A 25,090-nucleotide genomic window follows, 5' to 3' on the forward strand; every position below is an offset into this window, starting at 1 on the left:
CTATTGAGGAGTGCACACAGATGGCAAGCCCAAGCTTCTGTGGGACAGTTTGGCGATGATCAGGAGGCAGAACTGTGCAAAACCAGGGCAGAAACACCCCTCTAATGTCAATTTTTCCATCTGTAATGCTGATTGATTCCCATCCCAACAGGAGTCCAAAATGGGAACAAAGGCCTCCCAGCCTCCATCCTGCACATAAGCTGATGTTTGCATTTTCACATCCTGCTTTCCTGAAGAGCATCTGCATGGCTTCACCCAACTCCCAAGGAGAGACCACAAAGCAACCACAACAAAATAAAGACCACACCTTTCCCAATTTTATCTTTACCACAACACACTGCAAGTGGGAAGGCTGGAATTGCCAATGCATTCCCAAGGAATGCAGTTTGGAAAACCTTGAGATAGGGCTGAGGGGGTCCAAAGGCATCAGGGTAGGGCTGAAGGGGTCTGAAGGAACTGGGGTGGCTGTCTGCAGGGGTTAGAGGGTCTGAAGGCCTTGGGGTAACTGTCTAAAGGACTGATGGGGTCTGAAGGGCATGGGGTAGCTGTCTGAAGGACTTGAGGTGACTGTCTGTAGGGGTGCGGGGGATTGAAGGGCTTGAGATGGTTGCCTGTAGAGGTGAGAGGGTGTGAAGGGCATGGGGTGGCTGTCTGGAGGGGTGAAGGGGTCTGAAGGGCTTACGGTAGAGCTCATGGGGTCTGAAGGGCATGGGGTGGCTGTCTGTAGAGGTGAGGGGACCTGAAAGCCTTGGGGTTGGGCTGAAGGGGTCTGATGGGCTTAGGATGGCTGCCTATAGGGCTCAGGGGGTCTGAAGGGCATGGGGTGGCTGTCTGTAGGGGTGAGGGGATCTGAAAGCATTGGGGTTGGGCTGAAGGGCTTAGGATGGCTGCCTATAGGGCTCAGGAGGTCTGAAGGGCATGGGGTGGCTGTCTGTAGGGGTGAGGGGATCTGAAAGCATTGGGGTTGGGCTGAAGGGCTTAGGATGGCTGCTTATAGGGCTGAGGGGGTCTGAAGGGCTTAGGGTGGCTGTCTATAGGGGTGAAGGAGTCTGAAGGCCTTGGGGTAGGGCTGAGGGGGTTTGAAGGGCTTAGCGTAGCTGTCTCTTGGGGTGAGGGGGTTTGAAGGGCTTAGGGTGGCTGTCCGTTGGGGTGAGGGGGTTTCAAGGGCTTGGGGTAGGGCTGAGGGGGTTTGAAGGGCTTAGGGTGGCTGTCTGTTGGGGTGAGGGGGTTTCAAGGGCTTGGGGTAGGGCTGAGGGGGTTTGAAGACTTGAGATGGCTGCCTGTAGAGTAGAGGGGGTCTGAAGGCCATTTCAAAATGGCTCTCTGAAGGGGTGAAGGGGTCTGAAGGCATTGGGGTGGCTATCTACAGGGCTGAGGGGGTCAGGAGGCCTTGGGGTAGAGCTGAGGGGGTCAGAAGGGCTTGGGGTGACTGTCTGTCGGGCTGAGGGGGTCTAAAAGCCTTGCAGTGTCTGCCTGTAGGGGTGATAGGTCTGAAGGCCTTGGGATGGCTATCAGTAGGGGTGAGAGGGTCTGAAGGCCTTGGAGTAGGGTTGATGGGGTCTAAAGGGCTTAGTGTGGCTGTCTGTAGAGGGGAGGGGGTCTGAAGGGCTCGGCTTGGAGCTGAGGAAGCCTGAAGGGCATGGGGTGGCTGCCCATAGAACCAAGGGAGTCTGAAGGCCTTGGAGCAGTTGCCTGTAGAGCTGAAGGGGCCTGAAGGCCTTGGGGTGGCTGCCTGTAGGGCCGAGGGCTGCTCTCATCCCTCATCCTAAGGAAAAATGGAAACCTCTGAGACGCACCCCGCTTCATAAAGGAGCACAGGGACGTAAATCCACGCCCCAACCCCCCCCATCCCCAGCAGGAAAAGACAGAGCCGGCTCCCCCCGGTTCCCCAGCCGCGTTGCTCACCCGCTCCCGGCCTTCGGGCCGCCTCATCCCGCCGCTCTCCCATGCTCGTGGTTCTCTCCGTTCCGCTCCGTCTCCTCACGCCATAACGCCCGCCCGGCCCTCCCCGCGCGGCTCCGCGGTACCCGGGGCCGGGCGGGCTGAAAAGGGGGGATCAGGAGAAACGGGGAGGCATTGCGGGACCGCAGCACAACGTCAGCCCCCAGGAAGGGGAAGGCAACCCCGGGGAGGGAAGGAGAGGGCGGGCCGAGGGCGGGCGGCGGAGGGGTGAAAAAAACAGAAAGTGAAAACTGAACCGGAAAGACAGCGCGGCCGCGCCCGCGGCTTTCCTCTTCCCGCGGGTCAGCGCGGCGCCGCGGCGTTCCTCTGCCGTCCCTCAGCCCCTTACCTCACTGATCTCAGCCCCCATTGCCTTCCTTCAGCCCCTTCCCTCACAGGTCTCAGCCCTATTCTGCACAACCTCTTCCCTCAGTCTCTTCCCTCAGCCCCCATTGCCTTCCCTCAGCGCCTTCCTTCACAGATCTCAGCCCTCAATCCCTTCCCTCAGCCCCTTCCCTCACAGTTTTCAGCCCTATTCTCCACAGCCCCTTCCCTCAGTCCCCATTGCCTTCCCTCAGTCTCTTCCTTCAGCCTTCAATCTCTTCCCTCAGCCCCTTCCCTCACAGGTTTCAGCCCTATTCTGCACAACCTCTTCCCTCAGTCTCTTCCTTCAGCCCTCAATCCCTTCCCTCACAGATCTCAGCCCCTATTGCCTTCCTTCAACCCCTTCCCTCACAGGTCTCAGCCCTATTCTGCACAACCTCTTCCCTCAGTCTCTTCCCTCAGCCCCCATTGCCTTCCCTCAGCGCCTTCCTTCACAGATCTCAGCCCGCAATCCCTTCCCTCAGCACCTTCCCTCACAGTTTTCAGCCCTATTCTCCACAGCCCCTTCCCTCAGTCCCCATTGCCTTCCCTCAGTCTCTTCCTTCAGCCTTCAATCTCTTCCCTCAGCCCCTTCCCTCACAGGTTTCAGCCCTATTCTGCACAACCTCTTCCCTCAGTCTCTTCCCTCAGCCCCCATTGTCTTCCCTCAGCGCCTTCCTTCACAGATCTCAGTAGCCATTGCCTTCCCTCAGCGACTTCCCTCACAAATCTCAGCCCTCAATCCCTTCCCTCACAGATCTCAGCTTCCAATCCCTTCCCTTAGCCCCTTCCCTCACAGAGCTGTCCACATTGCCTTCCCTCACCCTTTTTCCTCACAGATCTCAGCCCCCATTGCCTTCCCTCAGCCCCTTCCCTCACAGGTCTCAGCCCTATTCTGCACAGCCCCTTCCCTCAGTCTCTTCCCTCAGCCCCCATTGCCTTCCCTCAGCGCCTTCCTTCACAGATCTCAGTCGCCATTGCCTTCCCTCAGCGACTTCCCTCACAAATCTCAGCCCTCAATCCCTTTCCTCAGCCCTTTCCCTCACAGATCTCAGCCCCCATTGCCTTCCCTCAGCCCCTTCCCTCACAGATTTCAGCCCTATTCCCCACAGCCCCTTTCCCTCAGTCCCCATTGCCTTCCCTCAGTCTCTTCCTTCAGCCTTCAATCCCTTCCCTCACAGATCTCAGCTTCCAATCCCTTCCCTTAGCCCCTTCCCTTATAGAGCTGTCCCCATTGCCTTTCCTCAGCCCTTTCCCTCACAGATCTCAGCCCCCATTGCCTTCCCTCAGCGACTTCCCTCACAAATCTCAGCCCTCAATCTCTTCCCTCAGCCCCTTCCCTCACAGGTCTCAGCCCTATTCTGCACAGCCCCTTCCCTCAGCCTCTTCCCTCAGCCCACAGTCCCTTCCATCAGTCCCTTCGCTCACAGATCTCAGTCGCCATTGCCTTCCCTCAGTGACCTCCCTCACAGATCTCAGCCCTACCCTCCACAGCCCCTTCCCTCAGTCCCCATTGCCTTTCTTCAGTCTCTTCCTTCAGCCCTCAATCCCTTCCCTCACAGGTCTCAGCCCTATTCTGCACAACCCCTTCCCTCAGTCTCTTCCCTCAGCCCCCGTTGCCTTCCCTCAGTGACTTCCCTCACAAATCTCAGCCCTCAATCCCTTCCCTCAGCCCTTTCCCTCACAGATCTCAGCACCCACTGTTATCCTTCAGCGCCTTCCTTCACAGATCTCAGTCGCCATTACCTTCCCTCAGCCCCTTCCCTCACAAATCTCAGCCCTCAATCTCTTCCCTCAGCCCCTTCCCTCACAGATCTCAGCCCTATTCTGCACAGCCCCTTCCCTCACAGATTTTTCTCTCATAGATTTTTCCTTCACGGGCTCCAGCCCCTTCCTTCAGCTTCTTCCCTCAGTCCCCTGATTTCTTCCCTCAGCTCTTGGCCCTTTCCCTCAGCTCCATCCCTGATCCCCTCAGAGCAATTTTTTGGTTCTCTCCTTACACCCATCCTTCAGCCCCCATTGCTTTCCCTCACTAAATCTACCTCTAAACCTACCCTCTTCCAGTTTAAAACCATTTCCCTTTGTCCTATCACTACCTGCCCTTATAAAAAGTCCCTCCCCAGCTTTCCTGGGGGAAAGCTATCTATCTTCACCTCCATGGTGTTCTCAGGGAAGTGTCCCTATACAGTGAGAAACATAAAGAATGACTTGGTTGCCCTCTTTAAATAGGATTTTTTTCTAATATATTTTCATCTGGTTCCACAGGTTGTTAACCCCCCAGGAATTTTGTTCCTCTTGACAATACTGAAGTGCAGAGCCTGGGGATGGTTCTGCCCCAAGGATGGGAGGAGCAAATGAGCATTTGAGGAGAAAAAAGTAGATAAATAATTCAGATAAATAAGGGACAGGGTGATCTGGGCTCGTCCAAACACTTTATGCAAAGCATTGTGCAATTGTATGTTGCTGAGGTGCCCAGGCTTTGATTTAGCTCTGGTTGGGTGTATTTCTTTATGCTGAGTAGCTGTGATTTTATGAGTAGACATGGTGATGATGTCTTGGCAGTTGGACTTGAATATTTGGATGTCTTTTCCAACCTTAATGATTCCATGAGGGGCCCTGGTAGTGATTGGTTGATGGTTGGACTTGATGATTGTGGAGATCTTTTCCAAACTTGATGTTTCTAAGATTCTATGAAAAAAAAATAAAGGAGAAAGACTAATGGGATGACAGTGTGACAGCTCACTTGTAAGCCACTTCTTACTCAAGGCCTTGCCAGACGTCAGTGTCACACTGTTGTAAATCTCAACATCATCATCAACACCATCTCAACATCTCACAACCACAGCAGCGGTGTGCAAAAAAGCTGTTAAGCAGTGAAGAACCCAAGATGTGGGGAAGAATAAGGGATTTTTCCATTATCATGCAGTCAGCGATGGCAATCTCATGCTCTGACCATGTAGTTGTGATCACTGATTTGCCAGAGTCCTCCTAGATCCTACTGACATGTCAAAGACTGGAATTCTTGTTACCAAGCTGGTCCTGCTAGCCAAAAAAAAAAAGGCTTTCCAAGTTCCCGTGACATAATATTTCAAAGAATCAGAGACTCTGAGTGGTTTGAGTTGGAAGGAACTCTTAAAAGCCATCTGGTCCAACTCTCCTGCAGTGAACAGGGACACCTACAGCTCCATCAGGTTCCCAGAGCCTGACCCTGAATGCCCCTGAGGATGAGGCATCCACCACCTCTCTGTGCTTCCAGTGCTTCACCACCCTTATTGTAAACCACTTTTTTTTCTTATATCCATCTTCGGGTGAGATGAAACCTTTGAAGCAGTCGTAAGGAAACGCAGATCTGTAATATTGGGAATTATTTCTGATGAGGAAAAGTAAGGTTTCTGGTGAGAGTTCCTTTCTCAGTGATCTATTCCCATTTCGTGTTATGAAAGCATAAGGAATTAGAGGAAATTTTTGTCATTTTTTTTGGTGAGGGAGAGTAGGAACTGGAGCCTGTGGAGCTCAGGCACCATTTCTAGCTGGAGTTTCTCTGTCAGTGGTTCTTCATGCCTTCTTGGGCAGGTCGACACCTGCAGTCTTTGTAGGAGAAAAACCCGTGGTCTAACTTTGGTGTGGGCCCAGTTCCTGGTAATTCACTATTTCAGCTTCTTTGAAAGAATGACTCATATAGTTCTGGTACATTTAAAAGTCTAAAATAAAGAAGTAGTCATCGGAGCACCCACTTCCACTTTTATTCAGACAAAAAAAAAAAAAAAAAGAATGATACATGCGGGCACCGTCAGTCATTTCCTCCTCAGAAGAGACAGAAAATAGTTGCAATGAAATGAGTCAAATGGGAGATGGAAGCAGGGATTCCTGGAAACGGTAGTGGCCCCCTGTGTAAAGATAACAAGCCAGAGATAAAGCAAATAATTTGCTTTGTGATCATTATTGACTGTGTGAGGCAGTGTTAGGATTCCCAGCTGTGGCATGAAGTGTATGAATCCAGCCTACAAACATGGGATGATCCCTGTTTCCTGCTGCATGTAAACTGGAGGGCAGCAGAGGGCATTGAAATGTATGGAGACATTGGGTTGTTCTTTTTAAAATTAATGTATTTTTTATATATGGCATCAAAGTTAGGCTTGGCTTTTTCTTGGTTTCTGCAGCCATAGGCTGGTTTCAGCCCAAGGTGACAATGGTATCACGGTTTCATAGGCTTCTTTTATCCATTTTCTAGAAAACTGATGGCCTGCTGAAGCACCTTCTTCCTCCCCTGCTTGTGGGAGCATCCAAAGTGTGAACTGCCCCTTTGTCTGCTGTGGAAGGAATACAGATGGGAGAAGGCTGTTCATGGCTCAAGGTAATTCTGAGCAAGTACTGGTGTTTGGGTGGACCTCAGGGCCAAATCCGTAGGGTTTGTGTACTCCATGGCTCACTGGTAGCACTGATGCCCAGGTGTGAAAGTCCTTTCATTGGCTATGAGGACAAATTAAAGCCACGTCTTCATTTTTACCTGATTTCTTATGGGTAAAACACAAACAGATGGAAATCTCATGGGTGCCTTTTGGGACCGTGCTGATCTCCCTGGTGATCCTCTTCTACTTGGGAACTGTTGGCTCAAGACCTTAATTGAAAGAGAAAAGTGGAGGTAGAGAACTTTAATTGCCTATTTTGTTGTTTGTGTTTGGCCATTTCTGTTGGTATGCCCACAAAAAAAAAAAAAAACACCTGCAGTTCTCTTTTTAAAGGTAACACAGAAGATTTGTGTGAAGATTTCTGAGCATTTGAGAAGAGGTGGGAGCAGGATGTTAACACAGCCAGGCTGCTGAAGATTCAGCCCTCCTGGTTTAATCCAGGGGGATGGAAACAGCTTTATTTCCACCCATTTCTGCTCTGCTTTCTGTAAATGAGTGTTGAACCAAACAGCAAAGAAAAAGTTGAAACACAAAGTTGTGTTTTTCCAAGCCTACCAATCGTTAATTTCTCAGTAAATCCCAAATAATTCTCCACCTCCTGACAAATTGCTTCTAGTGTTTGTTGGAAAATGCCTCATATTTTATTGCAGTCCAGTATTTGCTTACAGTGTACAGTAAAACACAGTTAAGAGTTTCAGTTTCTGGTTTGATTTATTCTTATATTTGGTTTTTGGCTATTTAAGCATCCTGTAGCTTCCTAGGGAACCAACTTTTGTTCAAGTTGTGATGACAAACACTTGAGTAATTCTAACAACACTGAAGGAATCGAGCCAAAACTGTTAAAACCAACAAACTACCCCCTACAAAAGCCTCTAATAAAACTTCAATTGTTTTATTGTGTTTTTATGATGGCAGAAACACACACCACAAAGCCTACAAGGTCCAGCCAGGAAATGAGTCAAAAATAATGAGTGTCATTAGCACTTTTCAATGATGAACAAGCAATTTTTTTTTTTTTTATCAAGTCCTTTCACCATTGATTTTCCAATCATTATTGAGGAAGCTTTTTAAAAAATAATAATAATAACTGTGCTGCTTACTCACAATGTAAACTGCAGAATAAGTAAGAAGCAATAGATTGCATTCTAAGAAATGTTTTAAATGTCTTCTTTTTTTTTTTTTTTCCTTTTTTTAAAAAAAATTTATTTCTGGTTTCAAACTTGATGCAGCTATGGTTGGAAAGAGGAAACAGGTGTTCTCAGCTCACAGCTCCCAAACCCCTGATGGACACCCACAAAACTGCAAAGTGAATGGGCAAAAAAAGCATGAGCTGCAGCTGCAGTAGTGTGGCTGATGGGTAAGGGAAGAAATCCTGCAGGATCTGCCTTTCAGAGGGAGTTCTCCTTGCAGATCTGCTCCTGCAGATTGTTTAGGGTGAGGGTTTTTTTCTTGGTCTTTGCATTTAATCCATTTCCTATATCTCTTTGTTAATTTGCCTCCAGCACTTTGGAAAGAATATCAGAGGAAGACTGTGAGAGTGCAAGGGGGAAGGAGGACACACATGACAACTGACACACACTCCCTCCTTCCCAGACCTGGATGCAAATGAGAAAAGGTTAATGATGCTATCACATGGCAGAGTCCAAGCTGAAGACAAAGCCAGCAAAATGAAGGTGCCAATATTCTGAGCCTGCAACACAGGAAGCGTGGAGTCAAGTTGCATTTCTCAAATCAGCATCCAAATTTAACTCCTTGCCCGTGCAGAAGCAGGTCTGGTTTCTCTTTTGGGCCAGGGCAAAAGAAACATACAGGCACCAAATCCTCTTACTCAACTACCTAAATAATTCAGAATTAGGACAATAAATGCTTTCTATTTCTGGCCATGAATACACAAGGGGGAACTTTACTCTCAGGGGAAGAAAAAATGGAGATGAATAACAGACAACAGTGCAGCCTGGGTTCTTTTTCCTACATTTCTAATGCAAAAAGCTGTAATTAAGGGACAGAGCAGGAGGGGAAGGCATGAGATGTCTATTACATGACACTGTGGTTTTAGTCCTGGCTGCCAAGATGTGTGAAGCAGAGAAGAGCATGCAAGAATTTAGGGCAGTGCTGCTTATATGCATAACCCCAGTGTGACACGCTCTTACCTCCTGCAGTGTGGTTGCTGTGGCTTATCCTGTGAAACTGATCAGCAATTTGCTCCTGAACTGAAGGAAGGTATGTGCTTGGAGCTGTGTGCCTGCAGCAGGTGAGCTGATACTGCATTTGCCTCCTGTGGCACTGAGACACCAGCAATTTATCTGTGGTTTCATCAGCTGGGTACGTGGCTTTTTTTTCTGCAGGTTCTGCTGCTGCCTCTGTGTGAGCACAGTTATTTAAGAAGCTTTACAATAAAGATTTCCAAGATGGGGGGTTGCACTCTACTGCGTACATCAAGTGGGACTGAAGGGATTCAGGGTTTGTTTTCAGCTCCTCACTGGTTTCTTATTGAAATCTGTGGCAAATCACCTTTCTGTGCTTTTGTTTCTGTTGTTTTTATCTATGTGTACATTTTGCAGAACAGCCATTGGCTCTAACGCTGTGCATACGCAGGATCAGAAAAAAAAACAACAGTGAGCTCATACCTTTATACAAGCTACTAAATCTGCCAACAGAGAGGCCAGAAGCCCAGCTCTACACTCCATGTGTGACGTGCTGTTTCCAGGAGGTAAGACAATCAATGACTTAATTAATGAGGAACTCGCTTTGGTCCCAGTGATGAAGAGCAGCTCACTCCATGCCAAAACCTCTACATTTGTGGTACACACCACGTCCCAGCTGCCCCACTTCTACCCACTCTCAGTGCTCTTCCTACCCCCTCCAACACCCCCAAAACTTCTTTTTGCTGCAAGAACTCCCCCAAACCTACACATACAAACATACCTCATGTATACCAGTACACACAGGACCCCGTCCCTGCACACAACAGCATCCCCAGTAACCTCTCCCCACTTACACCACTCCCCCCAACAGGCCCTCTCACACCAGTGACCCCAAGTACCCCCCTCTCTCCATACACCAATCCCCCTAGAAACCACTCTGTCCACACCCCAGTCCCCCTCTCCCTACACAACAGTATCTTCCATATACCAGTACCCCTACTCCCCTGCACCAGTGCCCCCAGTACCCCCTCTCCTCATATACCAGTCCACCTAGAAACCACTCTCCCCGCACAACAGTTCCCCCATCACCTCCCTCTCCCCACCAGTTCCCCCAGTTGCCCTTCTCCCCACACAGTCTCTCCTGTTCCCTCTCCCCACACACACACACCAGTCCTCCCACTGCCCCTTTCCCCACACACCAGTGACCCCAGTTCCTGTCTCCCCACATCAATCCCCTCAATCCCCCCTCCCCACATACCAGTCCTCCCAGTCCCCTTCTCTCCCTACACACACCAGTTACCCCAGTCCCCCTCTCCCCACATACCAGTCTCTCCGGTACCCCTCTCACCCCACATCACTGCCCCAATCCTCTCTCACCCCACACCACTGATCCCAATCCCTTCTCTTCCCCACATACCAGTGACTCCAGTCCCCCTCTCCCCATACACCAGTCTCTCCAGTACCCCTTCTCACCCCACACCAGTGACCCCAATCCTCTCTCACCCCACACCAGTGACCCCAATCCTTTCTCTCCAACACCACTGACCCCAGTCCCCCTCTCTTCACACACCAGTACCCCCATACCACTCCTCTCTCTCCCCACACCAGTACCTCCAGTACCCCCTTTCCCCATACAGTAATAACCCTTACTCCTCCTCTCCCCACATCAGTACCCCTACTCCCCTGCACCAGTGCCCCCAGTATCCCCTCCCCGTGTACCAGTCCACCTAGAAACCACTCTCCCTGCACATCAGTTCCTCTTCCACCATTCCTTTTTTATACACCAGTGACTCTTCCTCTTACACACCAGTCTCTCCAGTACCCTTCACCCCACACCAGTGACCCCAGACCCCTCTCTCCCCACATCAATCCCTTCAGTGCCCCCTTCCCCACACACCAGTGACTCCAGTCCCCCTCCCCTCACACACCAGCTCTTCTAGAACCCCCTCTCCCCATACACCAGTCTCTCCAGTATCCCCTCTCATCCCACATCAGTGACCCCAATCCCTACCCTCCCCAAATACCAGTGACCCCAATCTCCCTCTCCCCACACAGCAGCCCCTCTAGTACCCTCTCCCCATACACCAGTCTCTCCAGTACCCCCTCTCACCCCGCACCAGTGATCCCAATCCTTTCTCACCCCACGCCATTAACCCCAGTCCCCCTCTCCCCACACACCAGTACCCCCCCATACACCACTCCTCCCTCACCTCACACCAGTACCCTCTTCTCCCCACACATCAGTACCCCTTACCCCTCCTCTCCCCACATCAGTACCATTTATACACCAGTGACCCCAGTACCCCCTCTCACCCCACACCACTGACCCCAGTCCCCTCTCCCTGACCCCACACGCACCAGTCCTCCCAGTAACAACTCTTCCCCCCGCATCAGTACCCCCCTAAACACCAGCTCTCCCTCTCCCCACTCCAGTTACGCCCTTCACCCCATACACCAGTGCCCCTTTTACTCCTCCCCCCGCACTACGTCTCCCAACGTCCCCCGGTGCGTTGCGGGGCGGAGCGTGGGGCGGTTCCAGGGCGGATCGCTGAACACCGGATCGTCCCCGGCGCTTTTGGGGCCATGGCGATCCCCGGGGGCAGCGCCTCGCTGCGGGGTGACATCAGTGCGTGGGGCCGGGGGAGCAGGGATGGGCTGTATGGAGGGGGGTGAGAGGGCGGCTGTTTTATGCTTTGGGGAGGATTTGGGGTCAGGGAAGGGAGGGAAGCGATGGGGCCCTGATTAACCGTCTTATGGGAGATACTGTACTGCTGGTGGGGCGAGAGGTGATGGCCTTAAGATGTGCCAGGGAGGCTCAGGTTGGATATTAAAGGCAATTTATTCTCTGAAAGAGAGGTCAGGTGTTGGAATAGGCTGCCCAGAGAGGTGGGGGTGGGGGGGGGTGTCACCATCCCTGGAGGTATTGAAAGAATGTGGAGATGTGGCACTGGAGGCATGGGTTGATGGTTGGATTGTGTGATCTTAGTGGTCCTTCCAACTCTAGCGATTCTATGAGCCTTTAACTCCACATGGGAAAGATATGGATTTGATGGGTGGACCTTTTGATGGTTATGGGGTTGTGCTCAAAGAATGGTGGTCAGTGGCTGAGTGGCTGGATGGAGATCAGTGATGTGTGTTGTCCTTTAGGGGTCAGTGCTGGGACTGGTGCTCCTTAATATCTTTGTCAGTGACATCAGCAGTGCCATCAGGTGCATCCTCAGCAAGATTGCAGATGATACCAAACTGTGTTGTGCAGTCAACATGTTTGCACGGAGGGATGGGATGGCATTCAGAGAGACCCAGACAGCTCAAGCAGTGCACCCAGGAGAACCTCATGAGGTTCAATAAATCCAAGTGCAAGGTCTTCCGAAATCTCCCCAAGAAAAATCAAAGAAACAGGCTGAATATGCCAAGAGGGAGAGATTTAGATGAGAGATAAGGGGAAAAAAAAAGTATTTTACAGGAACAGTAGTAAAGCACTGGAACAGGTTGCCCAGAAAGTAGGTGGATGCTCCATCCATCCATCCATCCAGGTTAGGGTGGATGGGGCTCTGAGCACCTGATGGAGCTGCAGGTGTCCACGTTCATTGCAGGGCACTTGGACTGGATGGCCTTTAAGGGTCATATCCCACTCAAACATTTCTATGAAATCATCCTCAAACTGTGTAAGCTGAGGCTTCTGCTCATCTCTGCCCTTTCTCTCCCATCCCACAGCTGTGAGTGCTTGCCTTGAAACAGGTTCTACAGAGATGTAGTTTGGGAGGAGCTGTAGTTTTAAGGTGTCATTTGCCAATTGCTATTGTCATTGACCTGAAAGCAAACAGCACCAGACTGCTCCTATAAACTCTGCTTTGGCAGAACACTGAGGCATGTGTTTTTGCAGAGAGGACAAGCTTACCTTACTGAAGGAAGCATGAAAATAGGTGGGACTGTGCTTTTCCCATTGCTGACATCCCATTTCCAGTGATTTTAGCTGGAGGCAGGAAGGACATTGCTCCTAGTGCTGATTATGTGTGAACACAATAGGGTGAATCTAGACCTGCTGGAGGGCTTGTTTGTGGAGGAAAGCTTCAAGCAAATATTGGAAGCATTATGAGCAGCCCAAGGGAGAGTCCCCAGTGCAAAGCATTGCATGCTGGATTGGGGATACAGTAAGAAATAAGTTTTTTATTCCCATCTCTTTCTTAGGGGTTGAGACTGTATAATCTTTAAGGTCCTTTCCACCCCAAGCTAATCTGTGTTTGTGAGTCTATGAGCCTGTTTTCCCATTCCAGCAGAGCTGCTTTTATCCAGCACAGAATCTCCTCTGCGTGTGAATTAAAAAAAAAAAAAAATCATTTATCTTTTTTTTCCTCTGTAGGCTTCTGGGTTGATCGAACCCCGGTTCACGAAGCAGCCAGGCAGGGAGAAATCCTTCAGCTGCAGCAGCTGATAGAGAGTGGAGCCTGCGTCAACGCCGTCACCTACGACTCCATCACCCCCCTGCACGAGGCGAGCCTGCGAGGGCAAACACAGTGTGTCAAACTCCTGTTGGCTGCAGGGGCCCAAGTGAGTGCTCAGTTGTGATCCAACTGGAAACCAAGCCACCATGCTGTAGATGGGGTACTTGCTGTATCTTTATAGATCTCTTCCAGCTTGGGTTATTCTGTGATTCTGTGGTCCATGCTGTAGCTATAGTTCTGTTGCTATGCTCTCGTCTTGCATTGAGATCAAGAGGAGCCCCAGTTGTAGTAGGATGATGTCCATAGAATCATTTGTGTTGGAAAGGACCCTTAAAGATTATCCAGTCCAACTCCCCTGCAGTAAGCAGGGCCACCTACAGCTCAATCAGGCTGCTCAGAGCCAGGTTTTGTCCTAACCTAGAAAAACAATGCCTCAAAGTGCACTTTGTCTTGATGTCTGAACTTTTTTTCTGGGGTCTGGATTCACTCCATCTGGTTCTGAACATCTTGTTGGTATATTAAGAATTGTGAGTGCTCCCTCCTTGGTGGCATTCAAAGCCAGGCTGGATGGGACTTTAAGCAACCTGGTCTAAGAGGGACTTTGAGCAACCTGGTATAAGAGGGAGGTGTCCCTGCCTATAGCAGGGAGGCTGAAACTTGGTGATCTTAAAGGACCCTTCAAAATGAAACCATTCTATGATTTCTGTGAAGAGGAAGCCTGAGTCATCCTGGGCTTTCTTGACGGTCAGCAAAGAGAGGCACACCTCTTCAGAGGATGTTGGAACTTGTGGAGGATTTAAACAACCTCCTGGAAATAGTTCTCTCTCCCACTCTCCACACTGACTATTGGCAGAACCTGGGGTAATCTAATTGAGATGATTCAAGTACCTAAGGCCAGCTGGGATGAGTCAAGGTTCAGAGAGGTGGTGGATGGCCTGTCGTTGGAGATGCTAAAGGTAAGGCTGGATGGGGTTCTGAGCACCTCATCGAGCTGTAGGTGTCCCTGTTCATTGCAGGGAAGTTGGATTAGTTGGCCTTTAATGGTTCCTCCCAACTCAAACGATTCTGTGATTTTAAGGCTAAGAGTGGAGCAGGGAACATGACTGGATTTACGCTTATTCTTAAGTTTCTTCTCTTCTTATTTTAATTTTATTACACGGAAAAGAATCTGCTGAAACAGTCTTCAGTGGATTGTGACATCTCACACACTGAGGTTGGCTGTCCTCAGAGTGAACCTGGTGAAACTATTCATGTGTATGTGTGCTGTGCTCCTCATTGCATATTCAGCCATCACAAAGTAGGACTTTGCACTGGCACAGACAAGGAGTCCTTGTACATCGTGCTGTGCTGGCTCAGCTGCAGCAGTGGTAATGTTCAACAGGAGAGCAACAGGGAAGCATTAGGAGAGAGGGAACATCCTAAACTGTGGTAGCTATTTTTTACATCCCTGAAAGTGTTCAGGATGTCCCTGGGCTGCCTGATCTATTGGCTGGGAACCCTGTGCATGGCAGGAGGTTGGAGCTTGATCATCTTTAAGGACTCTTCAGCTCTTTGGAAGGGTAGATAACAGCAGGACAAGGGGAAATGGTTTGAAGTTGGAGGAGGGGAGATTTAGGTTGGATGTCAGGGGGAAATTCAGCTGGCCAGAGAGGCTGTGGATGCCCTGTCCATCCCTGGAGGTGCTCAAGGCCAGGTTGGATGGGGCCTTGGGCAGCCTGGTCTGATATTAAATGTGGAGGTTGGTGGCCCTGCCTGTGGTGGGGGGTTGGAGCTTCATGATCCTTGAGGTCCCTTGCAACCCAAGCTATTCTGTGATGATTCTATGATATGATGACTCTTCCAACCCAAGCCATTCTATGATTCTGTGATGTTAACACACCCTGGGAGCAATAGAAACAGCATCAGCCAGGATGCTGGGAGTGTCACCAACTATTTCCTGAGCTCAGGACAGTGCTAGGAGTAATAGAATTAAAAATGTAGTCAAAAGGATACTCCTCCACAGCAGCATAAAGTGAGCACATAACATTTGCCCAGGGAGGTTGTGGATGCCCCATCCCTGGAGGCATTCAAGGCCGGGCTGGATGTGGCTCTGGGCAGCCTTGTCTGGTGGTTGGTGACCCTGCACATAGCAGGGAGGTTGAAACTAGATGATCACTGTGGTCCTTTTCAACCCAGGCCATTCTATGATTATGATTTCTTCTTCCTTGGAGGTGGATGCCAGGAATATTGATGGCAGCACTCCACTCTGTGATGCCTGTGCCTCTGGGAGCATTGAGTGTGTGAAAGTGCTGCTGTCCCATGGTGCCAAAGTGAACCCTCCCCTGTACACAGCATCCCCTCTTCACGAAGCCTGCATGAACGGTAAGCTGGTGTGGTCTTATCCTTGCACAGTTATTTGCAGCTTGGAAAATGTACTCAGAATGCAAAGCACAGTGGTGTTGGGGGAATAAAGCAGCCCCTTGTGTTGGGTGCTTTCATCCCATGTGATGGGCAGGGGATCAGATCTTAGGTAGATAAAATGCCATCTTCTCAACAGAGAAAAATTGCAGAAGCCATTGTAAACTGTCAGCTCCTGCTTAGTTTTCTCCTGTTGAGCCTTTTTTCTAAGACTGTGCTGGTGAGTGCCTTAAGTCACATGGAAAAATTAAGGCTGTTGTGGTCTCGAAGGTGATCTCATCCACCCAGGGCTCATTAAGCCATGCAACCAACTCTGCAAACCACAGGCTGCTTAGTGCCAGACCTTGGAATCACATTGATTTGACCATTAGTTTTATCTTAATGCTGTGCAAATGTAGCTGTTTCTTGTGCCCTGTTCTCAGCCTCTGTCCTATGGTATAGCATCTAGCTTACAGGTGTTTCTATTTTGCATCCATCGCCTCAAATATTAAACAGGCTGCTCCTGGCTCAAGCTGATCTCATCTATTTGAGCTGGATTCTTCCTTTTGACTCAGATCTTCCATTTCTAAAGGCAGCTCAGATTGTGTGCAACTCCTCATAGACGTCGGTGCCAACTTGGAGGCTCACGACTGCCATTTTGGGACACCCCTACACGTGGCCTGTGCCCGGGAGCATCTGGACTGTGTGAAGTTGCTGCTTAAGGCAGGTAGGGCAGCTGTGGGGGTTTGTTTTGGGGTGACTGTGTGCAGCATTTCCCTCTTGGTGCTCCACTATGACACTCTTGCCCAAGAGCTTATTCATTCCCAGCATGATGGTAAAGGAGGAAAGTTTGGCATTTACTCGAGCAAAGTCTCATTCCATTCTCCTTTTGTCAGTGAAAATCAGCACTCCTTTAGCCTCCTGGAACAACATTTCAGTGATAGCAGTTAGCATACAAACTTTCAGTTTTGTTGACATGGTCGTATGACCTTGCATAAATCTTAGAGAAAGATTTCAGGGTTTGATGTTATGCAAGAAAGCAGAGATGAGGTCACCTCATGCCTCTGGGAGATCTGCTTAGTGTTATGCCTAGGTGAGTTTGCTGGATTTTCAAGTCAGCGTTACACACTCCAGATTTCATCTTCCAGTTTTCATGCTGCTCACTTGGAACTGGGCTTCTTGTATTTGCCCGTGCTTACCATGAAGTGATTTGACCCAGGGAGGATTTGGCTTTTTCAGTGTTAGTTGTCTAGAAATTATATAGCTAAGCCAATCTGTTTTCTATCCCTCCAGCTCCTTGTTTTGGGCACTCACCTTCAGATTGGACTGATTGATTCCCCAGAAAAGACTTGATCGTGCAGTAGTGTCTGATGGCAAGCTTCTACATCCAATGCTTAACAAGGACATCACTGTTTGCCTTTAGTGTGATCACTCCACTGGGGCAACTGGGAATGGCTTCAGGCAGCATAGGTTCAGGAAGCACTTTTTGAACTTCACACTCAGCAGCTTATTTACTCAGTAACATTGACTAAAATCCTTTCTCTACAAGGAAAACGAAGCCAGAGAAGAAAACTCACGCACTGGCAGCACTGAGAACTTGTTCAGCAGTTTGGTTTCCTGTTTGTAGTGTTTGGTTTGGATCTCTTTCTAGCCACTCATACTTGTGTTAATAGGATTTTGTTCCCTACTTAAAACCACTCCTTAACATTTGGGTCAAATGAGGCTTTCATAAACAGGTTTGTTTTCCTTTCTGGTCTAAGGGGCGAATGTGAACGCTGCTAAACTCCACGAGACAGCCCTCCACCATGCAGCAAAAGTGAAGAATGTTGATCTGGTGGAGATGCTGATTGAGTTTGGAGGAAATATCTACGCAAGAGACAACAGAGGAAAGAAGCCATCAGATTACACCCTGAGAAGCAGTCCCACAGCAAAATGCTTTGAGTACTATGAAAGTGAGTGAAATGTGATCCCCTGCCCTGGGTATTCAGTGGCTGCCAGTGCTATTGCACTAAAGTACAAGGTTTTGCACTTGAGCTGGAGGAATCCCAGGCATATATACAGACTGGAAGGAGCAGTTCCTGAGATTAGCTCTGCAGAGAAGGACCTGGGGGTCCTGTTGGATGGAAAACTGAATGTGAGCCAGCAGTGTGTTCTTGCAGCTTGGAAAGCAAATGGTATCCTGGGCTCCATCAGCAGAGGGGTGGCCAGCAGGGACAGAGAGGTGATTGTCCCTCTCTACTCTGCTCTTGTAAGGCCCCATCTGCAGTACTACATCCAGGTCTGGGGCTCCCAGTACAAGAAATACAGGGAGCTGTTGGAGAGGCTCCAAAGGAGGGCCACAAAGATGATCAGGGGGCTGGAGCACCTCCCATATGAAGAGAGGCTGAGGGAGCTGGGCTTGTTCAGCCTGGAGAAGGAAAGGCTGTGGGGTGACCTCATTGCAGCCTTCTAGGACCTAAAGGGAGCCTACAAACAGGAGGGGAGTTAACTTTTTACAAGATACAAGCAGGACAAGAGGAAATGGTTTTAAGTTGAAGGAGGGAAGATCTAGGTTGGATATCAGGGGCAAGTTCTTTACCATGAGAGTGGTGAAGTGCTGGAACAGGCTGCCCAGAGAGGTTGTGGATGCATTCCTCTTTGTAGTGAGCACCTTAAGACTGATGATTCTCTCATAGGAGAGAATCTCTCTGAATTGCTTTCAGGTTGCAGCAAAGTGTGCTGTTCTGGCTGCAGCTGTTGGGGGGTAAAGAGGCTGAGCTCTACAATGCCATAAATAATTGTTATACCTTGGTCAGAGTTTACTGCCCTGACAACTCAGCTGGCAGAACTGCCTGTCTAGCTGCTTTTTAACACACATTGTTGTAATGGTACTGTGACAACTCTGATAGTATTATTTTTTTGCAGCTTGCCTCATTAAATTCAGGACAGATGGTGATCTTGGATGTTGCTGGTAGTTGAGGATGTGGTTGTAGGGACAGCAGCTTCTTAGCTCCACCCAGAGCAAAGTGCCTGATCATAACCATGCATGTGCATGCAGGCATTGACATCTGGGTTGGAGGCTGCAGATTGGGACTGTCTGGAAGGGGATTGAGCACTTTATTGGAGCTCTGAGCAGAGCAAACAGTCGATGTAGTCCTCAAGTGGAGAAGCAAAGCAGTAAAGCAGTGCTGGAAGTAGGTTTTATTCTTACATGTGCCGTTGCTGAGATTCAGTGCAACATTACTAAGGGCAATCTGAGTCTTGAATGGCACCTGTGGACCACAGCAGATGATTCAGTGCGTGCACAGGTGGACACTCAGCCATCTGCTGAGCTGCAGCATTAACTTTGTGTCCTCTTTTCTTCATTTAGAAACACCTCTGAGTCTGTCACAGCTCTGCAGAGTAACAGTGAGGAAAGCTGCTGGGCAGCGAGCGCTGGAGAAGATCGCCAAACTCAACATCCCACAGAGGTTAATCCAGTACCTGTCCTATAACTGACAGGCACCAAGGTGGCTGGGAAGGACACTGACTGCACAACATGAAGTATCCATCTCTTTCTCTTCTACCTCCCCACAAGAAATGAGTTTTAATTTAAGCAAACCGGTGTAAATAGTATTTATGAGGCAGCGCTTCACGCCCCTTCCTCTTCTCTGTGAGGGATTGTTTGGGCACAGACAACCTTAGGCAAGGCTACAGCCTCTCCCAGGGTGTTCTGTTTGACTGTCACTGTATTTCAGGCTGTAGTGCTTGCTCTGTGCATGGGATTTTTCTTGCCTAATTTTAGCTGTCTCCAACCTAAACACATCTCTGTATGATCCAGCCAGACTCCCTTTGCAGGCAGCGGAGAGAAATAGATACTTCCAGAGCATGATTCATCCCTCCTGTTTTAGATGCCTGTGTTTGGATGATACACAGCTTCTTTGGGACACCTGTCTCCACTGCCTGCAAAGGGATTTGGAGGTGATACTCTGGTTATGGATGTGCATGTCTCTGAATTGGGAACACTGGAGCCTACCTTTCTGTTAATAACTAGAGTGATAACTGTCAGTGCCAAGTAACAAGTCTTGAGTGACCTGTGTGCTCCAGCTGGAGGCAAATGAAGTCCCCAGTCCTTGCTGAAGGTGAGCCAGCTTGTACTGTCGTGTTCCTATAGGATGTCTTTACGTCTCCCCTTGAAGCCCAAGAAAGGAGACACGTCTGTCTGCATGTCCCAGGAAGAGCTTCCTTCCAGATAGCTGGTCCCAAAGAATATTTCTCCACTTACTCTGAGCCACTGTGACTATTTGTTGCTTTTATGTGCAATAAGAGGCAGATGTGCTGCCCAGTGTTGCCCAAAGTACAGAACTCTGTATGGAAGGGCACATCCCTTAAGCAGTGGTATACCTAATCCCTGTGGCATAGACCCACATGTGAGAGGTAATAGTAGGGCTCTGCCCTGGGATTTGGGATTTTTTTCCCTTCTGAGTTTGTCTCTTGGTTCTGAAATCTCACTGGAGGTTGGCAGCAGGAGTGCTGTGCTGCTGAGTGTTGTGCTTGAGTCTTTTGGCTCCAGCAGGTGCTTTGCAGCTTTGTACTTGGGTGATTTAAACCTCCAGGCTGACATTTATATAAGCAGAGCCAAAATTGTCGTCTTCCTTCCAGATAAGACGTTCCATACCACAGGGTGAAAGGGATGGAGCTCTCTGGCAGCAGGTCCTTAGCACTGTGATGAGAGCAAATTCCTCTTCTAAATAACAGTAAAGGTCAAGAAATCCTCTGGCTGATGTGGGATCAAGAGAACTCAGGACTCTCAACATCCTTCATGCTGTGCAGGATGAACGGTAGCTTGCTTTCTGTCTGCAGCTACCATGACAGGGCAAAATATCATAAGCACAGAGTTCAAGAGCTTAGATGGAACTGAATGCACTTTAATGGTGACCAGCAAATTATTATTTTTTAATTTTTTTTTTTTGCTTTGTTGCTTTTTTGTTTTGGTTTTGCTTTTTTTTTTTTCCTCTTTTTTTTTGCAGCGTGATATCGTGTAGAACTGGGACAGGAAACCTTCTGAGCCTGTGCTTTTTATGGGATTATCTATTTATTATTCTATCCAGAGTTTTATGTCTGCCATAGAAGAAATGTGAAGTTGCCAAGAAGCTCAGGGAAGCTCTGGAGTGGGGTTCATCCCTGTGGTTGTTAAGATAAAGGTTTTGTATTGTATCTTTCAACACAAGCTTCCTCTGCCTCAAATGCTTGTCCTTACAGGTAAATCTGTATTAGGAAAGCACCCACCTTTCAGTATTCTGGGGTGAAAACCCTTCCTCTTGATTCCAATTCAAATCCCTCACTGCATTTTTAACATTGCCTAAGCTGGTGAAATGGTGAGATGGTAAAATCCAAGCTTCCAATGTACAAAAGGCTCCTGGAACAGCCAAGAATAAAATGACCAGTTCCTTTTTCTGTCATCTTCATTTTTTTCCTCCACAGTAAGTTTGTGAAGTTTGGTTTTAAGAGACCCTGATGATGGATGCAGACCTGAGACCACGTTGATGCTCTTAATCTTTTATCCATCCTATCCAGCCTTCAGTTCTTTAAATCCTGCAGGGATTTCTCAGCTGGCTGTGAAACAGATTCTGAGCCATTGCATTTTACAGCTCAAAGACAAAGTAAATGCAAGGTTAAACCAATGCAAAGTTTTGGCTTCTGTTAATATGTCAGACTGCATTTTTTGGTGGCAGTTCCCACAGGAGTAACAGAGTCACCCTGGCTGCAGGTATAGTCTAGACAGCTGGAAATCTCTGCAGCCACTCAGCCAAATTAAAATGAAAATCAGAAGCTGTGAAGGTAGTGTTGCCCTAAAATGGAGATCTAAGCTAGATGGGAAGGGTAACATTTATATTGTAGTCTGTTCTGACCTACAGATTGCCATCCTCAGTGCTCTTCTTTTGCTGATTCATCTCCAGAGCATTGCTGCACAGCTCTGCTTGATGAGAGACACATGTGGATGACTTGCAGTTACCCACAAGACTTCATGGAGAGCATAGATGTGGCACACTGTGTCCAATCAGGTTGTCCTGCTGTCTCATGTACACTTACATTGCAGGTAATGAATGGCCAGCTGCTCTTGGAGCTGTGATGATACTTTTAACCCTCTTTGGCAGCAGCACTATAAGGGACTTGGATGGGCAGTTACAGCTGCCCCCCCAGAATTCCTCCTCTGGTTATTTTTGCACTGTTTCTCTTATACGTATAAGAAAGAAGGGCCCAGATGGCCTTATCTGCTACAAGCTGTATGCATCTCATCTGTGTGACTTAGAATCATTAAGGTTGGAGAAGACAACTAAGATCAAGTCCAACCATCAACCCATCTGCTCTGTGCCCACTAACCATGTCCCTCTGTGCCACATCTGCTCTTTTCTTGCTACTCCCCTCTGGCAGGACCAACAGGGGCTGGAAAACTTGGACTGTCCCCAAGCCCCAATTCACACTGAGTTTATAGGGACTGGCCAGTGCTACTTCAGTACCTATGGGTTGGCAAAGAATTTGGGGAGTGCTGAAAAGGAAGGAGGTGGTCTGAATCTCAGGTTCTGTGCAACTCCTTAGCTGGCTCTGCAGGGGCTACACCCTTTGCTTTTATTTTTATGTCAGTTCTGGCTGCAATTTGAGTTCTTTCACTCTTTAATCTGAATGTCAAATCCAGGCTTGAACCCAATGCAAACAAATCCAAACACTCCAGGTCTGTGCTGCTTTCAGCCATGCCCTTCCTGGGCTCCCAGGGCCAAGGAAGAACCCAAGCCCCAAACTGCACCTCCAGTTTACAATTTCAGTCCTCTTCCTCTCTCCTGTGGGTTTCTCCTTCCTGCCTTCTACCTCATGCTTCCAGTGCTCCAAAATAACCCTGCTTCCACCCAATGTTTGGAGGAGTCCAGGTGCAAACAGCACAGTGCTGTTCCTGATGCTCAGCCTTGCTCTGCTTGCTGCTGGCTCTCCAGTGGGGAACTCGATCGTAGCAGCTTCCCACCAACTTTATGAAGTTGATCCAGAAAAAACAAGGTGTGACTCAAGCTGGTGCCTTGGAAGAAAACCTTATGGCTCCAAAGAATTAACTCCTTGTACTGCACACAACCATTGCTTTGCCTGGAAGAGGTGGAGGGGATTCTTCTTCCTCCCCCTGCATGAATGAAGGAATTGTGCTTGGAGTTGCAGGGAAAACGTTGTTGATTCTCAGCTTAAAGAGTCATCGAGTCATAGAATCACAGAATATCCCAAGTTGAATGTGACTCTTGTAGATCATAGAGTCCATGGGTGGGGAATGGAAGAGCACAAACACAATTTCTTCATTTTTTTATTTAATGTCTTCAGGGCACTTCACACATTCAAAGCCCAAATCTCAGCAGCAGCAAACAAAGCCTTCAGTGTGCTTTGGATGTGCATTGCATCATGCTCTAAGCAAGCACGGGCGTGAAATATGCCTTCTACTTCTTCATTAAAAAAAAAAAACAAACCCCAACATGACAGAATACTGACGATCTCAAGTGTTTACCTGAACTTTCTCACACCCAATTCATCACCTACCTCTGTCATGTAAAGGGAAAAGGTGATTTTGCAGCTGCCTGCAAGAAGATGGCGCCTGTCCCATAGGCATGAGCTGAGATTTCCAGCACAGCCATTAAAATGCCTTTTAACAATGTAGTAATGTTGGGTCATAGAATAGCTGGGGTTGAAAGGAGGGTACACACGATCCCACCATCTGTGTCATTGATAAAGATGTTGAAGAGCATAGATCCCAAGATGGATCCCTGGGGGACACCACTCATCACCAGCTCCACTTGGACATGGAGCCATTGACCACAGCCCTTTGGCTACGACCATCCAACCAGCTCTTTAACCACCCTTCAAAACCAAATCTCTCCCGTTTGGAAATAAGGATGTGGTACAGGACCATGTCAAGGGCCTTACACAAGTGTTTTGGAGGAGAAAAATGGGAAATGAGTGAAAGCTGTGCAAGCCTGGATGGCACTCATGTAATGGGCAAGAAGAGGATGGATGGGCCCTCTGGATCCCAGGGGAAGAAAAGATGGAAAAAGCTCCAAATCTCCCCCTGTTCTGGAGGACTCCCAGCATGAAATGGTGGTGGTTGAGCTCACAGCATGATTTGTTTCCCGTTAAATGCCCCAATGGTGCAGGGATGGAGCCTGGAGCAGCTCTGGTAGTGGCCACTTCCCCAACTCCATTAACTCCTGTAGAATTTCTTGCACAGAGCTACTTTTTTTGGCTGATAAAGCCAAATCCCAGCATATTCCCTTGGTGCCTAACATGGATGATATCCCTTGAAGTGGTGAAACTTCTTGTCCCCTCTTCAGGTCCCACATTCTCTTTCCTGATCCAACTTGTCCCATCTTCTGGTCCCATCAGGATAACACTTGGCTTAGGTTGGAAGGGACATTAAAGATCATCAGGGATGTGATTTAGTGGGGAAATATTGGTGGTAGGTGGATGGTTGAACTGGATAATCTTGGAGGTCTTTTCCAGCCTTGGTGATTCTGTGATTCTATTCTATGAACTCAACCCAGTTCCTGTGGGCATCCCTTTCCCTGCCAGCTTGGAGCTGCACAAAAGGACTTTTCCCCACTTTTTAGCACTCCCATTTTCTACAACCTCCCTTTTCTTTCACATCCTCCTTTTTTCACATCCTGTGGAAGTGCTCAGCACAGTTCCCCATTCCTTCTGTGCTGGAGATGGAGCTGCAGTGTTGTTCCTCACCATTTACTTGATTTGTTTTTACAGCCCCGTGGTTGAAACATTATCTAAATGTCTCTTTTGATAGAGTAAATATCTGGGGAGAATTTGGGTCTGATAAAGCAACATCAGAGCTGAAGCACTTCCAACTCTGACCCCCTTGGTTGAAGATGCTGGGAGGCTTTGAGGTTGCTTATCTCCTAAAAACACCATTTTAGAGAAAAAAAAAAAAAAAATCCTAAATCCTGTAATGTTAGGAAAAAAAAAAAAGTTCTAAATCCCATCATTTTAGAGAAAAAAAGTCCCCCAAAGCAGCATTTTAGAGATAAACTGTCCAGTGCCACACAGGATGCAGGAAAATGGGGACACAGTGAAGAGTGGTGCTGGGCTTTCAGCCCCTCACCATTGCAGGGAGTCCCTGTGGGATTTTTGGGGAAGAGATCACCCTCAGCTCATGTCAGGGCAGGAATGAGGTCCCCAGGTCCTATTCCAAGGGATCCTCTGGGTCCTATTCTATGGGGTCCTCCATTGTAGGTGGCCCATCCTAGATGAACCCCTGGGTCTTACCCCAGCTGATCCTTCAAGCTCCATCGCAAGTGATCCACCATTTGCCACCCCATATGAACCCCCCAGATCCTATCTTAAGCAATCCTATAAGCCCCATCCCGGAGGATATCCCAGGTCCCATCCCAGCTGTACCACTCCAAGTAATCAGCCAGGC

At 48.7% G+C, this 25,090-nt stretch overlaps 2 protein-coding genes and 2 long non-coding RNA genes across 7 annotated transcripts in view; 2 read left to right on the forward strand and 2 right to left on the reverse strand.

Moving 5' to 3' along the window:
• Positions 1-2,320, reverse strand: part of TASOR2 (transcription activation suppressor family member 2) — a 33,023-nt gene extending 30,703 nt beyond the window's left edge. The window contains exon 1 of the mRNA XM_090132564.1: positions 1,906-2,320. Coding sequence (XP_089988690.1) covers positions 1,906-1,948 — 43 coding nt within the window. The 5' untranslated portion in view covers positions 1,949-2,320. The remainder of the gene's footprint in view (positions 1-1,905) is intronic.
• LOC116236466 (uncharacterized) lies at positions 1,940-7,711 on the forward strand. Of its 2 annotated transcripts, none has more exons than XR_016463358.1 (3): positions 1,940-2,023; positions 6,536-6,658; positions 7,033-7,711. It is a non-coding gene; the product is annotated as an uncharacterized LOC116236466 (long non-coding RNA). The 2 variants fall into 2 exon arrangements; XR_016463357.1 differs by having other exon boundaries at positions 7,047-7,711.
• Positions 6,550-11,330, reverse strand: LOC149919320 (uncharacterized). Its single transcript, XR_016463356.1, has 4 exons — positions 9,341-11,330; positions 8,864-9,073; positions 6,812-6,922; positions 6,550-6,614 (listed from the first exon to the last, which is right to left on the reverse strand). It is a non-coding gene; the product is annotated as an uncharacterized LOC149919320 (long non-coding RNA).
• ASB13 (ankyrin repeat and SOCS box containing 13) lies at positions 9,296-21,243 on the forward strand. Of its 3 annotated transcripts, none has more exons than XM_031605104.2 (6): positions 9,296-9,423; positions 13,218-13,405; positions 15,510-15,660; positions 16,268-16,402; positions 17,436-17,627; positions 19,025-21,243. In XM_031605104.2, the coding sequence occupies exons 1-6, from the start codon at positions 9,399-9,401 to the stop codon at positions 19,150-19,152; spliced, it is 819 nt and encodes a 272-aa protein (XP_031460964.1). In that variant the 5' UTR covers positions 9,296-9,398; the 3' UTR covers positions 19,153-21,243. The 3 variants fall into 3 exon arrangements, with proteins under 3 accessions (XP_031460964.1, XP_089989630.1, XP_089989756.1); XM_090133504.1 differs by lacking the exon at positions 9,296-9,423 and adding an exon at positions 11,360-11,483 and having other exon boundaries at positions 19,025-21,241; XM_090133630.1 differs by lacking the exon at positions 9,296-9,423 and adding an exon at positions 12,975-13,008.
• Positions 21,244-25,090: the final 3,847 nt, after the last annotated feature.

The sequence above is a fragment of the Phasianus colchicus genome, chromosome 1 (genome assembly GCF_987193195.1).
Source record: "Phasianus colchicus chromosome 1, bPhaCol1.hap1.1, whole genome shotgun sequence".
In the NCBI taxonomy this organism is placed as follows: domain Eukaryota; kingdom Metazoa; phylum Chordata; class Aves; order Galliformes; family Phasianidae; genus Phasianus; species Phasianus colchicus.